Source organism: Coregonus lavaretus (genome assembly GCF_964263955.1).
Source record: "Coregonus lavaretus genome assembly, chromosome: 12".
NCBI classification, from domain to species: domain Eukaryota; kingdom Metazoa; phylum Chordata; class Actinopteri; order Salmoniformes; family Salmonidae; genus Coregonus; species Coregonus lavaretus.
Genome location: NC_139999.1, coordinates 7555592 through 7574081, shown reverse-complemented (window position 1 = coordinate 7574081; position 18490 = coordinate 7555592). Strand labels below are relative to the sequence as shown.

The 18490-nt window shown below is 46.4% G+C and overlaps 1 protein-coding gene and 2 long non-coding RNA genes across 10 annotated transcripts in view; 2 read left to right on the top strand and 1 right to left on the bottom strand.

Moving 5' to 3' along the window:
- Positions 1-486: 486 nt before the first annotated feature.
- LOC311137889 (serine hydroxymethyltransferase, mitochondrial-like) overlaps positions 487-18490 on the bottom strand; it is a 43204-nt gene continuing 25200 nt past the window's right edge. For both annotated transcript variants that reach the window (XM_084172496.1, XM_084172497.1), the window contains exons 4-12: positions 16622-16822; positions 16084-16165; positions 8131-8253; positions 6566-6705; positions 5799-5961; positions 5240-5339; positions 4926-5081; positions 1574-1681; positions 487-1184 (exon numbers count right to left, since the gene is read on the bottom strand). In XM_084172496.1, the coding sequence (XP_084028622.1) occupies positions 1057-1184; positions 1574-1681; positions 4926-5081; positions 5240-5339; positions 5799-5961; positions 6566-6705; positions 8131-8253; positions 16084-16165; positions 16622-16822 (1201 nt within the window). In that variant the 3' untranslated portion in view covers positions 487-1056. The remainder of the gene's footprint in view (positions 1185-1573; positions 1682-4925; positions 5082-5239; positions 5340-5798; positions 5962-6565; positions 6706-8130; positions 8254-16083; positions 16166-16621; positions 16823-18490) is intronic.
- Positions 1698-2895, top strand: LOC311137892. 2 transcript variants are annotated; one of them, XR_014613995.1, is made up of 4 exons: positions 1698-2062; positions 2137-2439; positions 2514-2779; positions 2854-2892. It is a non-coding gene; the product is annotated as an uncharacterized lncRNA (long non-coding RNA). The 2 variants fall into 2 exon arrangements; XR_014613994.1 differs by having other exon boundaries at positions 2514-2895.
- Positions 2922-4919, top strand: LOC311137890. Of its 6 annotated transcripts, XR_014613988.1 has the most exons (5): positions 2922-2971; positions 3009-3089; positions 3201-3975; positions 4124-4639; positions 4677-4919. It is a non-coding gene; the product is annotated as an uncharacterized lncRNA (long non-coding RNA). The 6 variants fall into 6 exon arrangements; XR_014613989.1 differs by having other exon boundaries at positions 3009-3975; XR_014613990.1 differs by lacking the exon at positions 2922-2971 and having other exon boundaries at positions 2994-3244; positions 3282-3975.

Sequence of the window (18490 nt, the reverse complement as noted above, 5' to 3'; positions counted from 1 at the left end):
AAATAAAAAAGCAAATTCTTTTTTAGGTTAATGTTATATTTTTTAAGTCAAGTTTTAAAAAGCAATCTGAGCAGTAGATCTTGGCTTGCTTTTTGACTGAGAAAGTGATCTTGACTCGGTGACCACCGATGTAGAAGGATAGTGAGGCTCTGGTCTGATATACGTAGACGGTTTAACAACAGGGGAACTGTCCTGTTATAGAGTTCACCAGTCAACCCCGACCTCTGGCGTCGGACCCCTTGACTTCAGATCTGACTTGGGTTCAATGAAAAAATATATTATTATATACTTTATCTGTGCTTGATTAATCTTGCCTTACGTCATGGAACAATAGAACCGTCACAAAACTGCAAACCCTATCTGGCGCTGTAGGCAGGCTAGAGCAAAGACGCAAAATATTTGAACGATTTTAAAATAGGATTTGGGGCCCAGGTCTGCTTCAGATGAATTTGAATGGAGTTGGTTACACACACATTTACAACAGTATAGGGTAGTACGACAGACGTGTATTATCAAATCTCAAATCATGAACATCTAGCCACCAAGTTAAGACAATGTGTTAAATTTACAGCTTAAGACTTTGTGCTTCAAATAAATGTTATCCAAGTCACTACCCTTTGCGGTGACAGCCAATGTCACAGGGGAGTTTAAGATTAGATGACTGATTTCTCTCAGGGGTGACGTTGAGCTCTTTCTTCTACACTACAATGTTAAAACATGCAGAAAATAACACTTGGAAAATAATGATTTTTTTTGTGTGTAAACATACAGAGTAGAAACGTCCAAAAGGGATTACAAGCTACAGAATTACCCTCACGTTAGGTCAGAGGTCAACAGATGACATCAAAGGATTAACCAAGGTCTCCCATCTGTTTGGATAAGTCTGCGAGGTTCCGCCGAGTCTGACTCCAATCACTGACCACCACCAAGTTCCAATGTCCATAATAGCCTACCACTTAAAACTCACATCCAAATACATTGCTGCTTCATTCTAAGTAGTATGCTTGTGTTGGATATTGGAACAGAGCTGCTTCTCTCTCTCTGTGTGTGGAGGGTCTAGTGATCCTCGAAGCCGGGCATGGGGAAGGGCCGTGCGAAGGCCTCCACTCGTTTCCTCAGCTCTGCCATGCGGGCCACTGTCTCTGGATCCTCCAACAAGAAGTTCTTAAAGTCTGCAAGTTTCCCTGGAGAGAAGACAGTAGATGTTTTCAGCTTTTGTGTCACTTCCTGTATTTTAACGCCAATGGCTTACATTTTCTTGACTGAGTCACTCTTTGGGTTAGCTAATGAATTTAACTGGCACTTCTTCCAGATCACTACAGGAGATGGAGGAACTGTGATAAGAAAAAACCCTGACTTTAGATTTAAAACAAAGTTTCCGGCATCATGGACACCATCAGAATGTACAAACACACAGACTTAGGCCCGTCCCAAATGGCACCAGGGCGAATAGGGCTCTGGTCAAAAGTAGTGTGCAATGAAGGTAATGGGTTGGCATTTGGGATGCAGAAAAGGCTTGACTGATTAGGTTAACTGATTAAGTACACACAGCTGGTAAAAGAGATTAACTCACCAGTCTTCTTCTTGACGTCCAGGGCGATCTTGAAGCCTTCATCCATAAACTCCACCACCTTGACAAAGTCTGTCTCCTTGAACTGTCTGGAGGTCAGCGCCGGGGCACCTGGGAGTTAGGAATAGGAGGAGCATGTCAGTGATAACCAGGGACACAGAAAGCTCAGGTGTTATATGCATGGTAATTCAGGGTTAACGTTTACTCCGGATAGATTTGATTATATTCATAAAATGTGGCGTTCCACAGAGATTGATTCTTGGACCGCTTTTATTTTTACGTCCTGACAAACATTAAAGCAGCATTTGGTTCTTTTAGTAGTGCTAAATAAATAAAATAAACTAATAGTTCAAAACACTGAGCATGTGTTGCCATTATATTCTGAATAATAAAACAGGGTTCCAGCCTGAGGTGTTCTATATGTGGTAAAACAGGGTTCCAGCCTGAGGTCTGAGGTGTTCTATATGTGGTAAAACAGGGTTCCAGCCTGAGGTGTTCTATATGTGATAAAACAGGGTTCCAGCCTGAGGTGTTCTATATGTGGTAAAACAGGGTTCCAGCCTGAGGTGTTCTATATGTGGTAAAACAGGGTTCCAGCCTGAGGTGTTCTATATGTGATAAAACAGGGTTCCAGCCTGAGGTGTTCTATATGTGGTAAAACAGGGTTCCAGCCTGAGGTGTTCTATATGTGGTAAAACAGGGTTCCAGCCTGAGGTGTTCTATATGTGATAAAACAGGGTTCCAGCCTGAGGTGTTCTATATGTGGTAAAACAGGGTTCCAGCCTGAGGTGTTCTATATGTGGTAAAACAGGGTTCCAGCCTGAGGTCTGAGGTGTTCTATATGTGGTAAAACAGGGTTCCAGCCTGAGGTGTTCTATATGTGATAAAACAGGGTTCCAGCCTGAGGTGTTCTATATGTGGTAAAACAGGGTTCCAGCCTGAGGTGTTCTATATGTGGTAAAACAGGGTTCCAGCCTGAGGTGTTCTATATGTGGTAAAACAGGGTTCCAGCCTGAGGTGTTCTATATGTGGTAAAACAGGGTTCCAGCCTGAGGTGTTCTATATGTGGTAAAACAGGGTTCCAGCCTGAGGTGTTCTATATGTGGTAAAACAGGGTTCCAGCCTGAGGTGTTCTATATGTGGTAAAACAGGGTTCCAGCCTGAGGTCTGAGGTGTTCTATATGTGGTAAAACAGGGTTCCAGCCTGAGGTGTTCTATATGTGATAAAACAGGGTTCCAGCCTGAGGTGTTCTATATGTGGTAAAACAGGGTTCCAGCCTGAGGTGTTCTATATGTGGTAAAACAGGGTTCCAGCCTGAGGTGTTCTATATGTGGTAAAACAGGGTTCCAGCCTGAGGTGTTCTATATGTGGTAAAACAGGGTTCCAGCCTGAGGTCTGAGGTGTTCTATATGTGATAAAACAGGGTTCCAGCCTGAGGTGTTCTATATGTGGTAAAACAGGGTTCCAGCCTGAGGTCTGAGGTGTTCTATATGTGGTAAAACAGGGTTCCAGCCTGAGGTGTTCTATATGTGGTAAAACAGGGTTCCAGCCTGAGGTGTTCTATATGTGGTAAAACAGGGTTCCAGCCTGAGGTGTTCTATATGTGGTAAAACAGGGTTCCAGCCTGAGGTCTGAGGTGTTCTATATGTGGTAAAACAGGGTTCCAGCCTGAGGTGTTCTATATGTGGTAAAACAGGGTTCCAGCCTGAGGTCTGAGGTGTTCTATATGTGGTAAAACAGGGTTCCAGCCTGAGGTGTTCTATATGTGGTAAAACAGGGTTCCAGCCTGAGGTGTTCTATATGTGGTAAAACAGGGTTCCAGCCTGAGGTGTTCTATATGTGGTAAAACAGGGTTCCAGCCTGAGGTCTGAGGTGTTCTATATGTGGTAAAACAGGGTTCCAGCCTGAGGTGTTCTATATGTGGTAAAACAGGGTTCCAGCCTGAGGTGTTCTATATGTGGTAAAACAGGGTTCCAGCCTGAGGTGTTCTATATGTGGTAAAACAGGGTTCCAGCCTGAGGTGTTCTATATGTGGTAAAACAGGGTTCCAGCCTGAGGTGTTCTATATGTGGTAAAACAGGGTTCCAGCCTGAGGTGTTCTATATGTGGTAAAACAGGGTTCCAGCCTGAGGTGTTCTATATGTGGTAAAACAGGGTTCCAGCCTGAGGTGTTCTATATGTGGTAAAACAGGGTTCCAGCCTGAGGTGTTCTATATGTGGTAAAACAGGGTTCCAGCCTGAGGTCTGAGGTGTTCTATATGTGGTAAAACAGGGTTCCAGCCTGAGGTGTTCTATATGTGGTAAAACAGGGTTCCAGCCTGAGGTGTTCTATATGTGGTAAAACAGGGTTCCAGCCTGAGGTCTGAGGTGTTCTATATGTGGTAAAACAGGGTTCCAGCCTGAGGTGTTCTATATGTGGTAAAACAGGGTTCCAGCCTGAGGTGTTCTATATGTGGTAAAACAGGGTTCCAGCCTGAGGTGTTCTATATGTGGTAGAACAGGGTTCCAGCCTGAGGTGTTCTATATGTGGTAAAACAGGGTTCCAGCCTGAGGTCTGAGGTGTTCTATATGTGGTAAAACAGGGTTCCAGCCTGAGGTGTTCTATATGTGGTAAAACAGGGTTCCAGCCTGAGGTGTTCTATATGTGGTAAAACAGGGTTCCAGCCTGAGGTCTGAGGTGTTCTATATGTGGTAAAACAGGGTTCCAGCCTGAGGTGTTCTATATGTGGTAAAACAGGGTTCCAGCCTGAGGTGTTCTATATGTGGTAAAACAGGGTTCCAGCCTGAGGTGTTCTATATGTGGTAAAACAGGGTTCCAGCCTGAGGTCTGAGGTGTTCTATATGTGGTAAAACAGGGTTCCAGCCTGAGGTGTTCTATATGTGGTAAAACAGGGTTCCAGCCTGAGGTGTTCTATATGTGGTAAAACAGGGTTCCAGCCTGAGGTCTGAGGTGTTCTATATGTGGTAAAACAGGGTTCCAGCCTGAGGTGTTCTATATGTGGTAAAACAGGGTTCCAGCCTGAGGTGTTCTATATGTGGTAAAACAGGGTTCCAGCCTGAGGTCTGAGGTGTTCTATATGTGGTAAAACAGGGTTCCTGCCTGAGGTGTTCTATATGTGGTAAAACAGGGTTCCAGCCTGAGGTGTTCTATATGTGGTAAAACAGGGTTCCAGCCTGAGGTGTTCTATATGTGGTAAAACAGGGTTCCAGCCTGAGGTGTTCTATATGTGGTAAAACAGGGTTCCAGCCTGAGGTGTTCTATATGTGGTAAAACAGGGTTCCAGCCTGTACATCACACACACACACTCAGGTGTTATATTCTGGGCCAAGTGCTCCAGACAGTGAGTGACCCACCTAGCCTGAGGCCCCCAGGCGCCAGAGCACTCTTGTCCCCAGGGCAGGTGTTCTTGTTGGCTGTGATGGACACCAGCTCTAAAACCCTCTCTGCTCTGGCTCCGTCGATGCCCTTAGGCCTCAGGTCCACCAGCACCAAGTGGTTCTCCGTCCCCCCTGAGGGGGAAACATTCGTTTACTGAGCATACCATTTCTTTGTTTACGTGAGCGCTTTCCACATTTTTGATGAGATACCTCCTGAGCGAAAAAAAACAGTCACCAGGTAATTGGTTAGAAAGCGCAAAGTAAAGTGATGGTGTGCGGTGGATTAGTACCTGACACCAGGGTGTATCCTTTGCCCAGTAGGGCTTCAGCCATGGCCTTGGAGTTCCGCATCACCTGGCCGATGTATTCTCTGAACATCGGCGTCTGTGCCTAAAGAAACACAGAGGGAAAAGTGTGAGTGTCAGTGCACACTTTGGGAGAAGAGTGAAGAATTGGGGGGTGCAAATCAAATCAAAAATGTATTTGTCACATGCGCCGAATACAACAGGTGAAATGCTGACTTACAAGCCCTTAACCAACAATGCAGTTTTAAGAAAAATAAGTGTTAAATAAAAAATAGATAAGTAAAACATTTAAATAATTTTTTTTAAAGAGCAGCAGTAAAATAACAGTAGGGAGGCTATATACAGGGGGTACCGGAACAGAGTCAGTGTGCGGGGGCACAGGTTAGTCATAAGGAGGCTATATACAGGGGGTACCGGTACAGAGTCAGTGTGCGGGGGCACAGGTTAGTCCAGGTAATATGTACATGTAGGTAGAGATACAGCCACAGAGACGGGGTGTGGAGTTATGGATTTATGGTGAGAGAGAGAGAGAGAGAGAAGGTACCTGTTTGAGTGCGACGGCCACCCCAGCGATGGCGTGGTTGTGGGGTCCCCCCTGCAGAGAGGGGAACACAGCGAAGTTGATCCTGTCCTCAAGGTCATAATGGATCTCCTTCCCCTTCTTGTCCACAGAACGCACGCCCTTACGGTAGAAGATCAGACCAGCCCTGGAGGAGAGAGAGAGAGAGAGATATTCGGACAGGTCTGTCTGGAGTTTAAGCTAAGACATTTGCAACTCAACAACACCTTCATGGACAAACAGACCTAATAAAAAAAAAGTGCACACTGCAGGAGAAGTGGCCCCGTGTAGCTCAGTTGGTAGAGCATGGCGTTTGCAACGCCAGGGTTGTGGGTTCGATTCCCACGGGGGGCCAGTATGAAATAAAATGTATACACTAACTAACTGGAAGTGGCTCTGGATGAGAGCGTCTGCTAAATGACTAAACTGTAAACTGTAAGTTGAATAGAACCCCTTTCCTTTTGTCCACAAATATGTTCAATCTCTACTTTCCAGATTTTGCTTTAATTTAATTCAATTCATTAGGTAAACTACAATGATCATCTACACGTGCAATAATGTTCAGATTAGCTTCTACATTTTTTTCCTTTCTGCTAATCCAATCTCTTATCCAGAGCGACTTACAGTTAGTGAGTGCATACATTTTTCATACTGGCCCACCGTGGGAAACGAACCCACAACCCTGGCGTTGCAAGCGCCATGCTCTACCAACTGAGCTACAGGGGACTAATCTCTCCCCAACAAGCACGTACCTGGCTCCTCGGAGGGACTTGTGTGTTGTGGAGGTGACCATGTCAGCGTACTTGAACGGAGAGGGGACAGCCTTCGCAGCCACCAGGCCACTGATGTGGGCCATGTCAGCCAGCAGGTAGGCCTTCACCTCCGTACACAACTGAATAAACAGGGGGAAAAGAGACAAACATGCAGAAAGTGGTAAATAGGTTTACAGATCAGGAGCCATTTTATAATTCATCACTAAGGACTGCCACAGACTAGCGTCCTTTCCAGCGAGAGTACTTGAACATCAAGCTGCCTCACACTACAGAAACAGGAGATAGGCCATGTCCTTGCGTTCTAAATAGTAGGCTTTTGGGGTATGTGAAAATAGAACGTTTAATAGTATGTGAAATTCTGAAAATTGAGAATGCCTTAAAATGCCAGGAAGTCACTCATTTTGGCTTTTCATCTAGTAGAATTCACCGCGCACTATTGAGGAAGAGAATCGTCTTTTCACACTCACATGACAACAGCTGATAAACCAGAATAGGGGTCACCAAAATGAACGGGAACACGCACGATTGTGCATTATAGTACGCCATCTCAGTATGGATGAGTAGTATGTTGATATTCGTTGCTTACTGCATTTTTTTTTTACTAAACAGTGCGTTCTAAACAGTATGTACTACCATTAGTACACAGTATGTAGTTTTAGTAAGTAGGAGGCGAGACAGATTTCGGACACAGGCTCCTGCCCCTATGGGCCGTTCTGTCTCCTGCCCCTATGGGCCGTTCTGTCTCCTGCCCCTATGGGCCGTTCTGTCTCCTGCCCCTATGGGCCGTTCTGTCTCCTGCCCCTATGGGCCGTTCTGTCTCCTGCCCCTATGGGCCGTTCTGTCTCGAACAAGGCTTAGTTGCACTAAGGATTGGGGCTTTTTATTCCCAGCACCACAACGAAAGAAAATACTGTTTATATTACTGAAAACATAACACGCATTGAAACAAGGATACAATTAATTTGAGTTTTGATAAGGCTGTACACTTTTCATGACAAAAGAGTGGCTATCCTGTACGGGCTTTCTAAACCAGAAAAGATACAGAATGCCATCTTTAATGGTGCGTTGCCGCTCCCTGTCAACTCTTTCTGATAAAGCACCAAAACAGTCAGATAACGTGTAAATGGTTCCTTGGCAAAGGATCACAGTCATAAAGCAGCTATATAGAGATCTCATGTAATATGCAGAATCCTAATTCTCTCCCCTTGATTACATCAGATATAAAAATCAGGTCAGCGGTAGCCATCTTGGGAGTGTTAGGTTGCGTACCAAATGGCACCCCATTCCCTTTATAGTGCACTACTTTTGACCAGAGCCCTATGTGCCTTGGTCAAAAGTAGTGCACTATATAGGGCATATGGTGCAATTTGGGTAACGCCTTATAAAGCAGAATGTAGCTACTGTACTATAGGCCTAAAGAAAAATAGAAGTGCCTTCAGACTCACAAAGGAGATACTGCAGGGGGAAGAGAAGGACAAGAAGAAGGTGAAGAGAGAGGGGTAGGGAGGTAGGTAGTCAGAGATGGAGGGAGAAAGTGTCTGTACCTTCTTGATGCGAGCGTAGTCAATGAGGCGAGCGTAGGCGCTGGTGCCTGCAATGATCAACTTGGGCCGGAAGAGACGGGCAGTCATCTCCAGCTGGTCATAGTCAATGAGTCCTGTGGCAGGCTGGAGAGAGAGAGGGAGAGAGGGAGGGAGAGAGGGAGAGAGGGAGGGAGAGAGAAAGGTAGAGACATACACCTGTTAAGAGGAAACTGAAGCGTCACAGCAGCGACAGTGGGAGAATTATGAATAAAAGACAGAAAGCCCAAGATGGATGTTTCTCCATATGGGTCCCATTCAATCATTTATTTATTTACATTCATTCAGCCCCACACAGGAAAGAGAGAAACCTGCTTTATTTAGACAGAGGAACTCTCTCCCATCTCCAGATCCACCGTCACTCCATCAAGGTGATCAGACAGACAGAGACAGCCCACCCTCCCCAGACGGAAGACAGAGTGGTCCCTGGTCTGGATAGACCCCCGCTGGCCGCCATGTTGATCTCCTATTATCTCTCCTGTAGTGGGGGCTTGCCCCGTCATCCATCACAGAGGACACACACCACTAGGCTTGGGCAGTATATACCGTATACCATGGTATTTGGAAATAGCCTTGGGATGGTTTTTCCAATACAGTCAAAACCGTTGAAACTATGTATTTTAATTATTTTAATACATTTTAATATTTGTAGATACTTAAGTAAATGCCTGCAGTCAACTTGTGCAATGCTTTAGGAGATAAAGAAGACTGCCTTCTATATTTCACCTGTCACATTATTATGAAGCTTAGGGTTTGTTTACAAGCACACCATGACGAGAGACCGGAGCCTTGTGAGTCACTCACTGTTGGGCAGCATGCGCCAGGTGATCTAGCTACAGTATTTTGTATTTATTAGGGATCCCCATTAGCTGCACTTACATTACATTTAAAACAAAAGATAAAACAGCACATCATTTCACATTATTACACAACTACAATACAACATGTTTAATACCACCATACAACAATATCACAATGTTTGCGTATGCATGTGTCTGTACCTGTGTGTGTGTGTGTGTGTGTGTCTCTTCACAGTCGCCGTTGTTCCATAAGGTGTATTTGTGCCTGTTTAATTTTTTTTCAATCTGATTCTACTGCTTGCATCAGTTACCTGATGTAGTATAGAGTTCCATGTAGTCCATGGCTCTATGTAGTACTGTGCGCCTCCCATAGTCTGTTCTGGACTTGGGGACTGTGAAGAGACCTCTGGTGGCATGTCTTGTGGGGTAGGCATGGGTGTCCGAGCTCTGCGCTAGTATTTTAAAAACAGACAGCTCGGTACATTCAGCTTGTCAACACTGCTTACAAAAACAAGTAGTGATGAAGTCAATCTCTCTTTCACTTTAAGCCATGAGAGATTGACATGCATGTCATTAATGTTAGCTCTCCGTGTACTTTTAAGGGCCAGCCGTGCTCCCTGTTCTGAACCGACTGCAATTTCCCCAAGTCCCTCTTTGTGGCACCTGACCACACTACTGACCTGCCTTGTTGATAGTGTTGTTAAGAAGGCAGAGTAGCGCTTTGTTATGGACAGACTTCTCCCCATCTTAGCTACTGTTGTATCAATGTTTTGACGATGACAGTTTACAATCCAGGGTTACTCCAAGCAGTTTAGTCACCTCAACTTGCTCAATTTCCACTTTATTCATTACGAGATGTAGTTGAGGTTTAGGGTTTAGTGAATGATTTGTCCCAAATACAATGCTTTTAGTTTTGGAAATAATTAGGACTAACTTATTCCTTGCTATCCATTCTGAAACTAACTACAGCTCAAGTGTTGCAGTTATTTCAAACGTTTTGAGAATTACACAAATATAAATTTGCCATGAAAATGAACTTAATCCCCAAAAAACATTTCCACTGCATTTCAGCCCTGCCACAAAAGGACCAGCTCCCATCATGTCAGTGATTCTCTCGTTAACACAGGTGAGAGTGTTGACGAGGACAAGGCTGGAGATCACTCTGTCATGCTGATTGAGTTAGAATAACAGACTGGAAGCTTTAAAAGGAGGGTGGTGCTTGAAATCATTGTTCTTCCTCTGTTAACCATGGTTACGTGCAAGGAAACACGTGCCGTCATCATTGCTTTGCACAAAAAGGACTTCACAGGCAAGGATATTGCTGCTAGTAAGATTGCACCTAAATCAACCATTTATCGGATCATCAAGAACTTCAAGGAGAGAGGTTCAATTGTTGTGAAGAAGGCTTCAGGGCGCCCAAGAAAGTCCAGCAAGCGCCAGGACCGTCTCCTAAAGTTGATTCAGCTCCGAGATCGGGGCACCACCAGTGCAGAGCTTGCTCAGGAATGGCAGCAGGCAGGTGTGAGTGCATCTGCACGCACAGTGAGGCGAAGACTTTTGGAGGATGGCCTGGTGTCAAGAAGGGCAGCAAATAAGCCACTTCTCTCCAGGAAAAACATCAGGGACAGACTGATATTCTGCAAAAGGTACAGGGATTGGACTGCTGAGGATTAGGGTAAAGTCATTTTCTCTGATGAATCCCCTTTCCGATGGTTTGGGGCATCCGGAAAACTTCTTGTCCGGAGAAGACAAGGTGAGCGCTACCATCAGTCCTTTGTCATGCCAACAGTAAAGCATCCTGAGACCATTCATGTGTGGGGTTGCTTCTCAGCCAAGGGAGTGGGCTCACTCACATTTTTGCCTAAGAACACAGCCATGAATAAAGAATGGTACCAACACATCCTCCGAGAGCAACTTCTCCCAACCATCCAAGAACAGTTTGGTGACGAACAATGCCTTTTCTAGCATGATGGAGCACCTTGCCATAAGGCAAAAGTGATATCAGTCTTCGATTTCCACGGCGAGTGACTTATCTCCATGGCTGGTTGGTTGGGTCGAGAACAGCTCCGTTCTCCAGGGAAGGGGGACACCCCTTCGGGGATGGATCCCTGCTTTAGCACCGGCCAGTCGGCTGTGGAGAGCCGACACGGCGGCGACACTTCCACCAGACCAGAGCGGCGTCCGGCTACTGGGGTGGAAGAAAAATGAAAAGTAGGCGGGCGTGGATTCCCCAGTAGCTTGTGTAGGTTTGCTACTTGCTTGCTAAGAGTAGCCACTTTGCCCCGTAGTCCTCTGCAAGCAAGCAGTTGCTATATTGAAAGTCAGCGCGGTCCACAATGTCCCGGAACAAAGCAAAATAAACACAGCTCCTGCAGTGCTGGAAATGTTCAATAGCTAGCTAGGCTAGCTGGGCTTCCGTGTCTCTCCCCCTATGCGGAATCTGGCAGGATCAGACAGGACAGACGGCAGCGCTCACAGCAACTAAGCCCAAAAGAGCCGCAGTAATAAAATAAAAGTATATAGCTTAGTGGGTAAGAGCGTTGTGCCAGTAACCGAAAGGTCGCTGGTTCTAATCCCTGAGCCGACTAGGTGAAAAATCTGTCGATGTGCCCTTGAGCAAGGCACTTAACCCTAATTGCTCATGTAAGTGGCTCTGGATAAGAGCGTCTGCTAAATGACCTATTTATTTATTTATTTATTTATTTATATAAAAACACTGTCAGCTTTACAAAAACAATAAACCTTGTTCAGCTTTCAGCGTTCAACAACATACGTCACGCTCAGTATGGAATTCACAACTAAATGTTTTCCAGCTAGCTGTCTTATAACTATTAACTGTCTAAAATGTGTTAAATGCTCTGCAGTTGTGCATTTGGTTTGCTAATTTAGTAGCTAGTTAGCTATCTTGCTACGTGGTTAGCTTCTTCCAAAATCAAGCATTCGCTTGGTAACAGCAGAGAATCTCCTTCTGGACCAAGAGCCTTGCTGGCTAATATTTTTTTTTGCGCATGCAGAAAACTCTGAGTAGCACTTTGAGTCACTTGTATAGTTTAGGTCTAATACTGTACAAAATGTTCACAATGCACTCATTAGCATTTCGTTAGCATTCTCTATAGGATTTTACATGTAGTTGTTAGCATTGCTAAAGTTCAGATTACAGAGTATCAGTGGGGTTTGTGGTTCTCTGTAGCTCAGCTGGTAGAGCACGGCGCTTGTAACGCCAAGGTAGTGGGTTTGATCCCCGGGACCACCCATACACAAAAAAAAAATGTATGCACGCATGACTGTAAGTCGCTTTGGATAAAAGCGTCTGCTAAATGGCATATTATTATTATTATTATATTGTTTGAAAACAGTGCCCCTTGTGTTCAGTGCCGGTATTACCGAATATCCAGGTATGGCAGAAGTTCGGTATGAAGGTGTGACAATCTGGATACTGCCCAAGCCTACACACCATAACATTGATCACATTACCTCAACACACACAGATAAGCACACACACCCAAGCATTGCACACACGCGCACTCACAGTCAATTCAGGAAGTAAACTAAAATTACAATTCAATAATCGAAAAAAGGCAATATATTTTCAATGACTTTTTAATAAACTGAAAAGTAAAATATTTATTGTAACTTTTCTATTGTATTCTATTGTTATATTTGAGTGTTTCAGTGAAAGGTAAGTGAGGGAGGCCCCGCTCTCTCGCTTCCCCAGATGTTTAGTTAATTTTATTCCGATCTCTTTTGCATTATTGTAGCCTTTTCTGTAGCTTGTCAACTATGTGTCTGTCTATCCCTGTTCTCTCCTCTCTGCACAGGCCATACAAACGCTTCACACCGCGTGGTTGCTGCCACTCTAATCTGGTGGTCCCTGCGCGCACGACCCACGTGGAGTTCCAGGTCTCCGGCAGCCTCTGGAAATCTGCCGTTCTGCGGCCAACAAGGCAGAGTTCATCTCAGCCTATGCTACCCTCCAGTCCCTCGACTTCTTGGCGCTGACGGAAACATGGATTAGATCAGAAAACACTGCTACCCCTACTGCTCTTTCCTCGTCTGATCATGTGTTCTCGCATACCCCGAGAGCATCTGGTCAGCGCGGCGGTGGCACAGGAATCCTCATCTCTCCAAAGTGGACATTCTCTCTTTTTCCCCTGACCCATCTGTCTATCTCCTCATTTGAATTCCATGCTGTCAGTCACTAGCCCATTCAAGCTTAACATCCTTGTAATTTATCGCCCTCCAGGTTCCCTTGGAGAGTTCATCAATGAGCTTGACGCCTTGATATGTTCCTTTCCTGAGGATGGCTCCCCCCTCACAGTTCTGACTTTAACCTCCCTACGTCTGCCTTTGACCAATTTCTCTCTTTCTCCTTCTTTCTACTCCTTTCCTCTTTTGACCTCACCCTCTCACCGTCCCCCCCTACTCACAAGGCAGGCAATACGCTTGACTTCATCTTTACCAGATGCTGTTGTTCTACTAATCTCACTGCAACTCCCCTCCAAGTCTCCGACCACTACTTTGTATCCTTTTCTCTCCTCCAACACTACTCACTCTGCCCCTACTCAGATGGTAACGTGCAGTCGCAACCTTCGCTCTCTCTCTCCCGCTACTCTCTCCTCTTCCATCCTATCATCTCTTCCCTCTGCTAAATCCTTCTCCCTCCGATCTCCTGAATCTGCCTCCTCAACCCTCCTCTCCTCCCTTTCTGCATTCTTTGACTCTCCATGTCCCCTATCCTCCCGGCCGGCTCGGTCCTCCCCTCCTGCTCCGTGGCTTGACGACTCATTGCGAGCTCACAGAACAGGGCTCCGGGCAGCCGAGCGGAAATGGAGGAAAACTGGACTCCCTGCGGACCTGGCATCTTTTCACTCCCTCCTCTCTACATTTTCTTCCTCTATTTCTGCCGCTAAAGCCACTTTCTACCACACTAAATTTCAAGCCTCTGCCTCTAACCCTAGGAATCTCTTTGCCACCTTCTCCTCCCTCCTGAATCCTCCTCCTCCTCCCCCTCTGTGGATGACTTCGTCAACCATTTTGAAAAGAAGGTTGACGACATCCAATCCTCATTCATTAAGTCAAATGACACCGCTGGTCCTGCTCACACTGCCCTACCCTATGCTTTGACTTCTTTCTCCCCTCTCTCTCCAGATGAAATCTTGCAACTTGTGACGGCCGGCCGCCCAACAACCTGCCCGCTTGACCCTATCCCCTCCTCTCTTCTCCAGACCATTTCCGGAGACCTTCTCCCTTACCTCACCTCGCTCATCAACTCATTCTTGACCGCTGGCTATGTCCCTTCCGTCTTCAAGACAGCGAGAGTTGCACCCCTCCTCAAAAAACCTACACTCGATCCCTCCGATGTCAACAACTACAGACCAGTATCCCTTCTTTCTTTTCTCTCCAAAACTCTTGAGCGTGCCGTGTCTAGCCAACTCTCCTGCTATCTCTCGCAGAATGACCTTCTTGATCCAAACCAGTCAGGTTTCAAGACTGGTCATTCAACTGAGACTCTCTTCTCTGTGTCACGGAGGCTCTCCGCACTGCTAAAGCTAACTCTCTCTCCTCTGCTCTTGTCCTTCTAGACCTGTCTGCTGCCTTTGATACTGTGAACCATCAGATCCTGCTCTCCACCCTCTCCGAGTTGGGAATCTCCGGCCCTGCTCACTCTTGGATTGCGTCCTACCTGACAGGTTGCTCCTACCAGGTTGCGTGGCGAGAATCTGTCTCATCACCATGTGCTCTCACCACTGGTGTCCTTGAGGACTCAGTTCTAGGCCCTCTCCTATTCTCTCTATACACCAAGTCACTTGGCTCTGTCATATCCTCACATCGTCTCTCCTATCATTGCTACGCAGACGACACACAATTAATTATTCTGATAACCAGTTGGCGAATCGCATCTCTGGCGGACATATCAGTGTGGATGTCGGATCACCACCTCAAGCTGAACCTCGGCAAGACGGAGCTGCTCTTCCTCCCGGGGAAGGACTGTCTCGCCATCACGGTTGACAACTCCATTGTGTCCTCCTCCCAGAGTGCAAGGAACCTTGGCGTGACCCTGGACAACACCCTGTCGTTCTCCGCTAACATCAAAGCGGTGACCCGATCCTGCAGGTTCATGCTCTACAACATTCGCAGAGTACGACCCTACCTTACACAGAAAGCGGCACAGGTCCTAATCCAGGCACTTGTCATCTCCCATCTGGATTACTGCAACTCGCTGTTGGCTGGGCTCCCTGCCTGTGCCATTAAACCCCTACAACTCATCCAGAACGCTGCAGCCATCTGGTGTTCAACCTTCCCAAGTTCTCTCATGTCACCCCACTCCTCCGCACACTCCACTGGCTTCCAGTTGAAGCTCGCATCTGTTACAAGACCATGGTGCTTGCCTACGGAGCTGTGAGGGGAACGTCACTTCCTTCCCTTCAGGCTCTGATCAGACCCTACACCCAAACGAGGGCACTACGTTCATCCACCTCTGGCCTGCTAGCCCCCCTACCTCTACGGAAGCACAGTTCCCGCTCAGCCCAGTCAAAGCTATTCGCTGCTCTGGCACCCCAATGGTGGAACAAGCTCCCCCACGACGCCAGGACAGCGGAGTCACTGACCACCTTCCGGAGACACTTGAAGCCCTACCTCTTTAAGGAATACCTGGAATAGTATAACAGTAATCCTTCTACACCCCCCCACCCAGTGGTGGTTGTCCCATTGGCTATCCTAAGTTGAATGACCCAATTTGTAAGTCGCTCTGGATAAGAGCATCTGCTAAATGACTTAAATGTAAATGTAAATGTATTCGAATCCATTTTCTTTCATTGCATTAGTGATGAGTAGCGTTTATAGTAGCTACTGTCACTACAGATGAGGAGAGGTAAGGGGAAGAATGTTCCCCACTAGCAGACAAGTGAGGGTGGCATGGTGTCTAGATCATAGGGTGTGGACACTGGACAGGGTTACTATATGGCTCCGAACTGGTCTTTCCTTGATTGCTCTTTCTCAAAACGTATTGGTGGAGGAGAAGATCAAAAGGTCCCTCCCCTCAGACCTTCTCCTCCAATGGGTTTTGAGGAGACAAGGAGAGAGGGACCTGGAAGGAGTGGAGTGTGGCTCTACTTACATTGAGCTTGTAGGGCATGGATTCAAAATAGATGGAGGTAGCAGAGATCCTCTTGGTGTCAGACATATAACCATGGGTCAGACTGCAGAAGGACAACAACAACAACAACAGCATGTTAGGCAACATGACAATATTTATGTTATTCAATATACATTTACATTACCCTTTGGTCATTTAGCAGACGCTCTTATCTACAGTGATTTACAGTCAGCCTGCTTGGTAAGATAACCGTATATAAGTTACTTACAATAAACATAATCTAATTAATATTTTTCCTCAATATAAGTTCGAATTAACAAGACAACACCTTGCAAAAATATGGTGCACACTATGACAGTAAAAGGTGAGTGAGTGAGGGACTGGTAGTCCGTGACTTGGTGAGGGAGAGAAATCAAGATAGAGATTGAGACAGAGAAAGTGAGAGAAACAGAGAGAGACAAGGGGACAGTGAGAGAGACAGTGAGAGAGACAGTGAGAGAGACAGTGAGAGATAACGAGAGATGAATAGACAGAAAGAGAGAGGAAGACAGCTACATACTGTCCACCGTCAGGCAGGTCTAGGCCCATGATGCGGTCATGAGGGTTGAGGACGGCGGTGTAGGCAGCAAAGTTTGCGGGAGAGCCAGAGTAGGGCTGGACGTTCACCCCCCACAGGGCAGGGTCCAGGTCAAAGGCCTCCAAGGCTCTCTTCTGGCACAACAACTCTATCTGGTCCACCACCTCAGCTCCACCATAATACCTAGAGGAGAGGAGAGGGTTAACACTATCTACTAAACCCCCCTCAGCTCCACCATAATACCTGGAGGAGAGGAGAGGGTTAACACCATCTACTAACCCCCCTCAGCTCCACCATAGTACCTAGAGGAAAGGGTTAACACCATCTACTAACCCCCCTCAGCTCCACCATAGTACCTAGAGGAGAGGGTTAACACCATCTACTAACCCCCCTCAGCTACACCATAGTACCTAGGAGAGGGTTAACACCATCTACTAACCCCCCTCAGCTCCACCATAGTACCTAGAGGAGAGGGTTAACACCATCTACTAAACCCCCTCAGCTCCACCATAATACATAGAGGAGAGGAGAGGGTTAACACCATCTACTAACCCCCCTCAGCTCCACCATAGTACCTAGAGGAGAGGGTTAACACCATCTACTAAACTCCCTCAGCTCCACCATAATACATAGAGGAGAGGAGAGGGTTAACACTATCTACTAACCCCCCTCAGCTCCACCATAGTACCTAGAGGAGAGGAGAGGGTTAACACCATCTACTAAACTCCCTCAGCTCCACCAAAATACCTGTATTAAAAATAAAAAAACAGAAATACCTTATTTACATAAGTATTCAGACCCTTTGCTATGTGACTCGAAATTGAGCTCAGGTGCATCCTGTTTCCATTGGTAAATGACGTTGATTGGACAAGATTTGGAAAGGCACATACCTGTCTTTATAAGGTCCCACAGTTCACAGTGCATGTCAGAGCAAAAACCAAGAAATTAGGTCGAAGGAATTGTCCGTAGAGCTCCGAGACAGGATTGTGTCGAGGCACAGACCTGGGGAAGGGTACCAAAAAATGTCTGCAGCATTGAAGGTCCCCAAGAACACAGTGCCCTCCATCATTCTTAAATGGAAGATGTTTGGAACCACCAAGACTCTTCCTAGAGTTGGCCGCCCAGCCAAACTGAGCAATCGGGGGAGACGGACCTTTGTTAGGGAGGTGACCAAGAACCCGATGGTCACTCTGACAGAGCTCCAGAGTTCCTCTGTGGAGATGGAAGAAACTTCCAGAAGGACAACCATCTCTGCAGCACTCCACCAACCAGGCCTTTATGGTAGAGTGGCCAGACGGAAGCCACTCCTCAGTAAAAGGCACATGACAGCCTGTTTGGAGTTTGCCAAAAGGCACCTAAAGGACTCTCAGACCATGAGAAACAAGATCCTCTGGTCTGATGAAACCAAGATTGAACTCTTTGGCCTGAATGCCAAGCGTCACGTCTGGAGGAAACCTGGCACCATCCCTACGGTGAAGCATGGTGGTGGCAGAATCATGCTGTGAGGATGTTTTTCAGCGGCAGGGACTGTGAGACTAGTCAGGATCGAGGGAAAGATGAATGGAGCAAAGTACAGAGAGATCCTTGATGAAAACCTGCTCCAGAGTGCTCAGGACCTCAGACTGGGGTGAAGGTTCCCCTTCCAATAGGACAACGACCGTAAGCACACAGCCAAGACAATGCAGGAGTGGTTTCGGGACAATTCTCTGAATGTCCTTGAGTGGCCCAGCCAGAGCCCGGACTTGAACCCTATCGAACATCTCTGGAGAGACCTGAAAATACCTGTGCAGCGACGCTCCCCATCCAACCTGACAGAGCTTGAGAGAATCTGCAGAGAAGAATGGGAGAAAC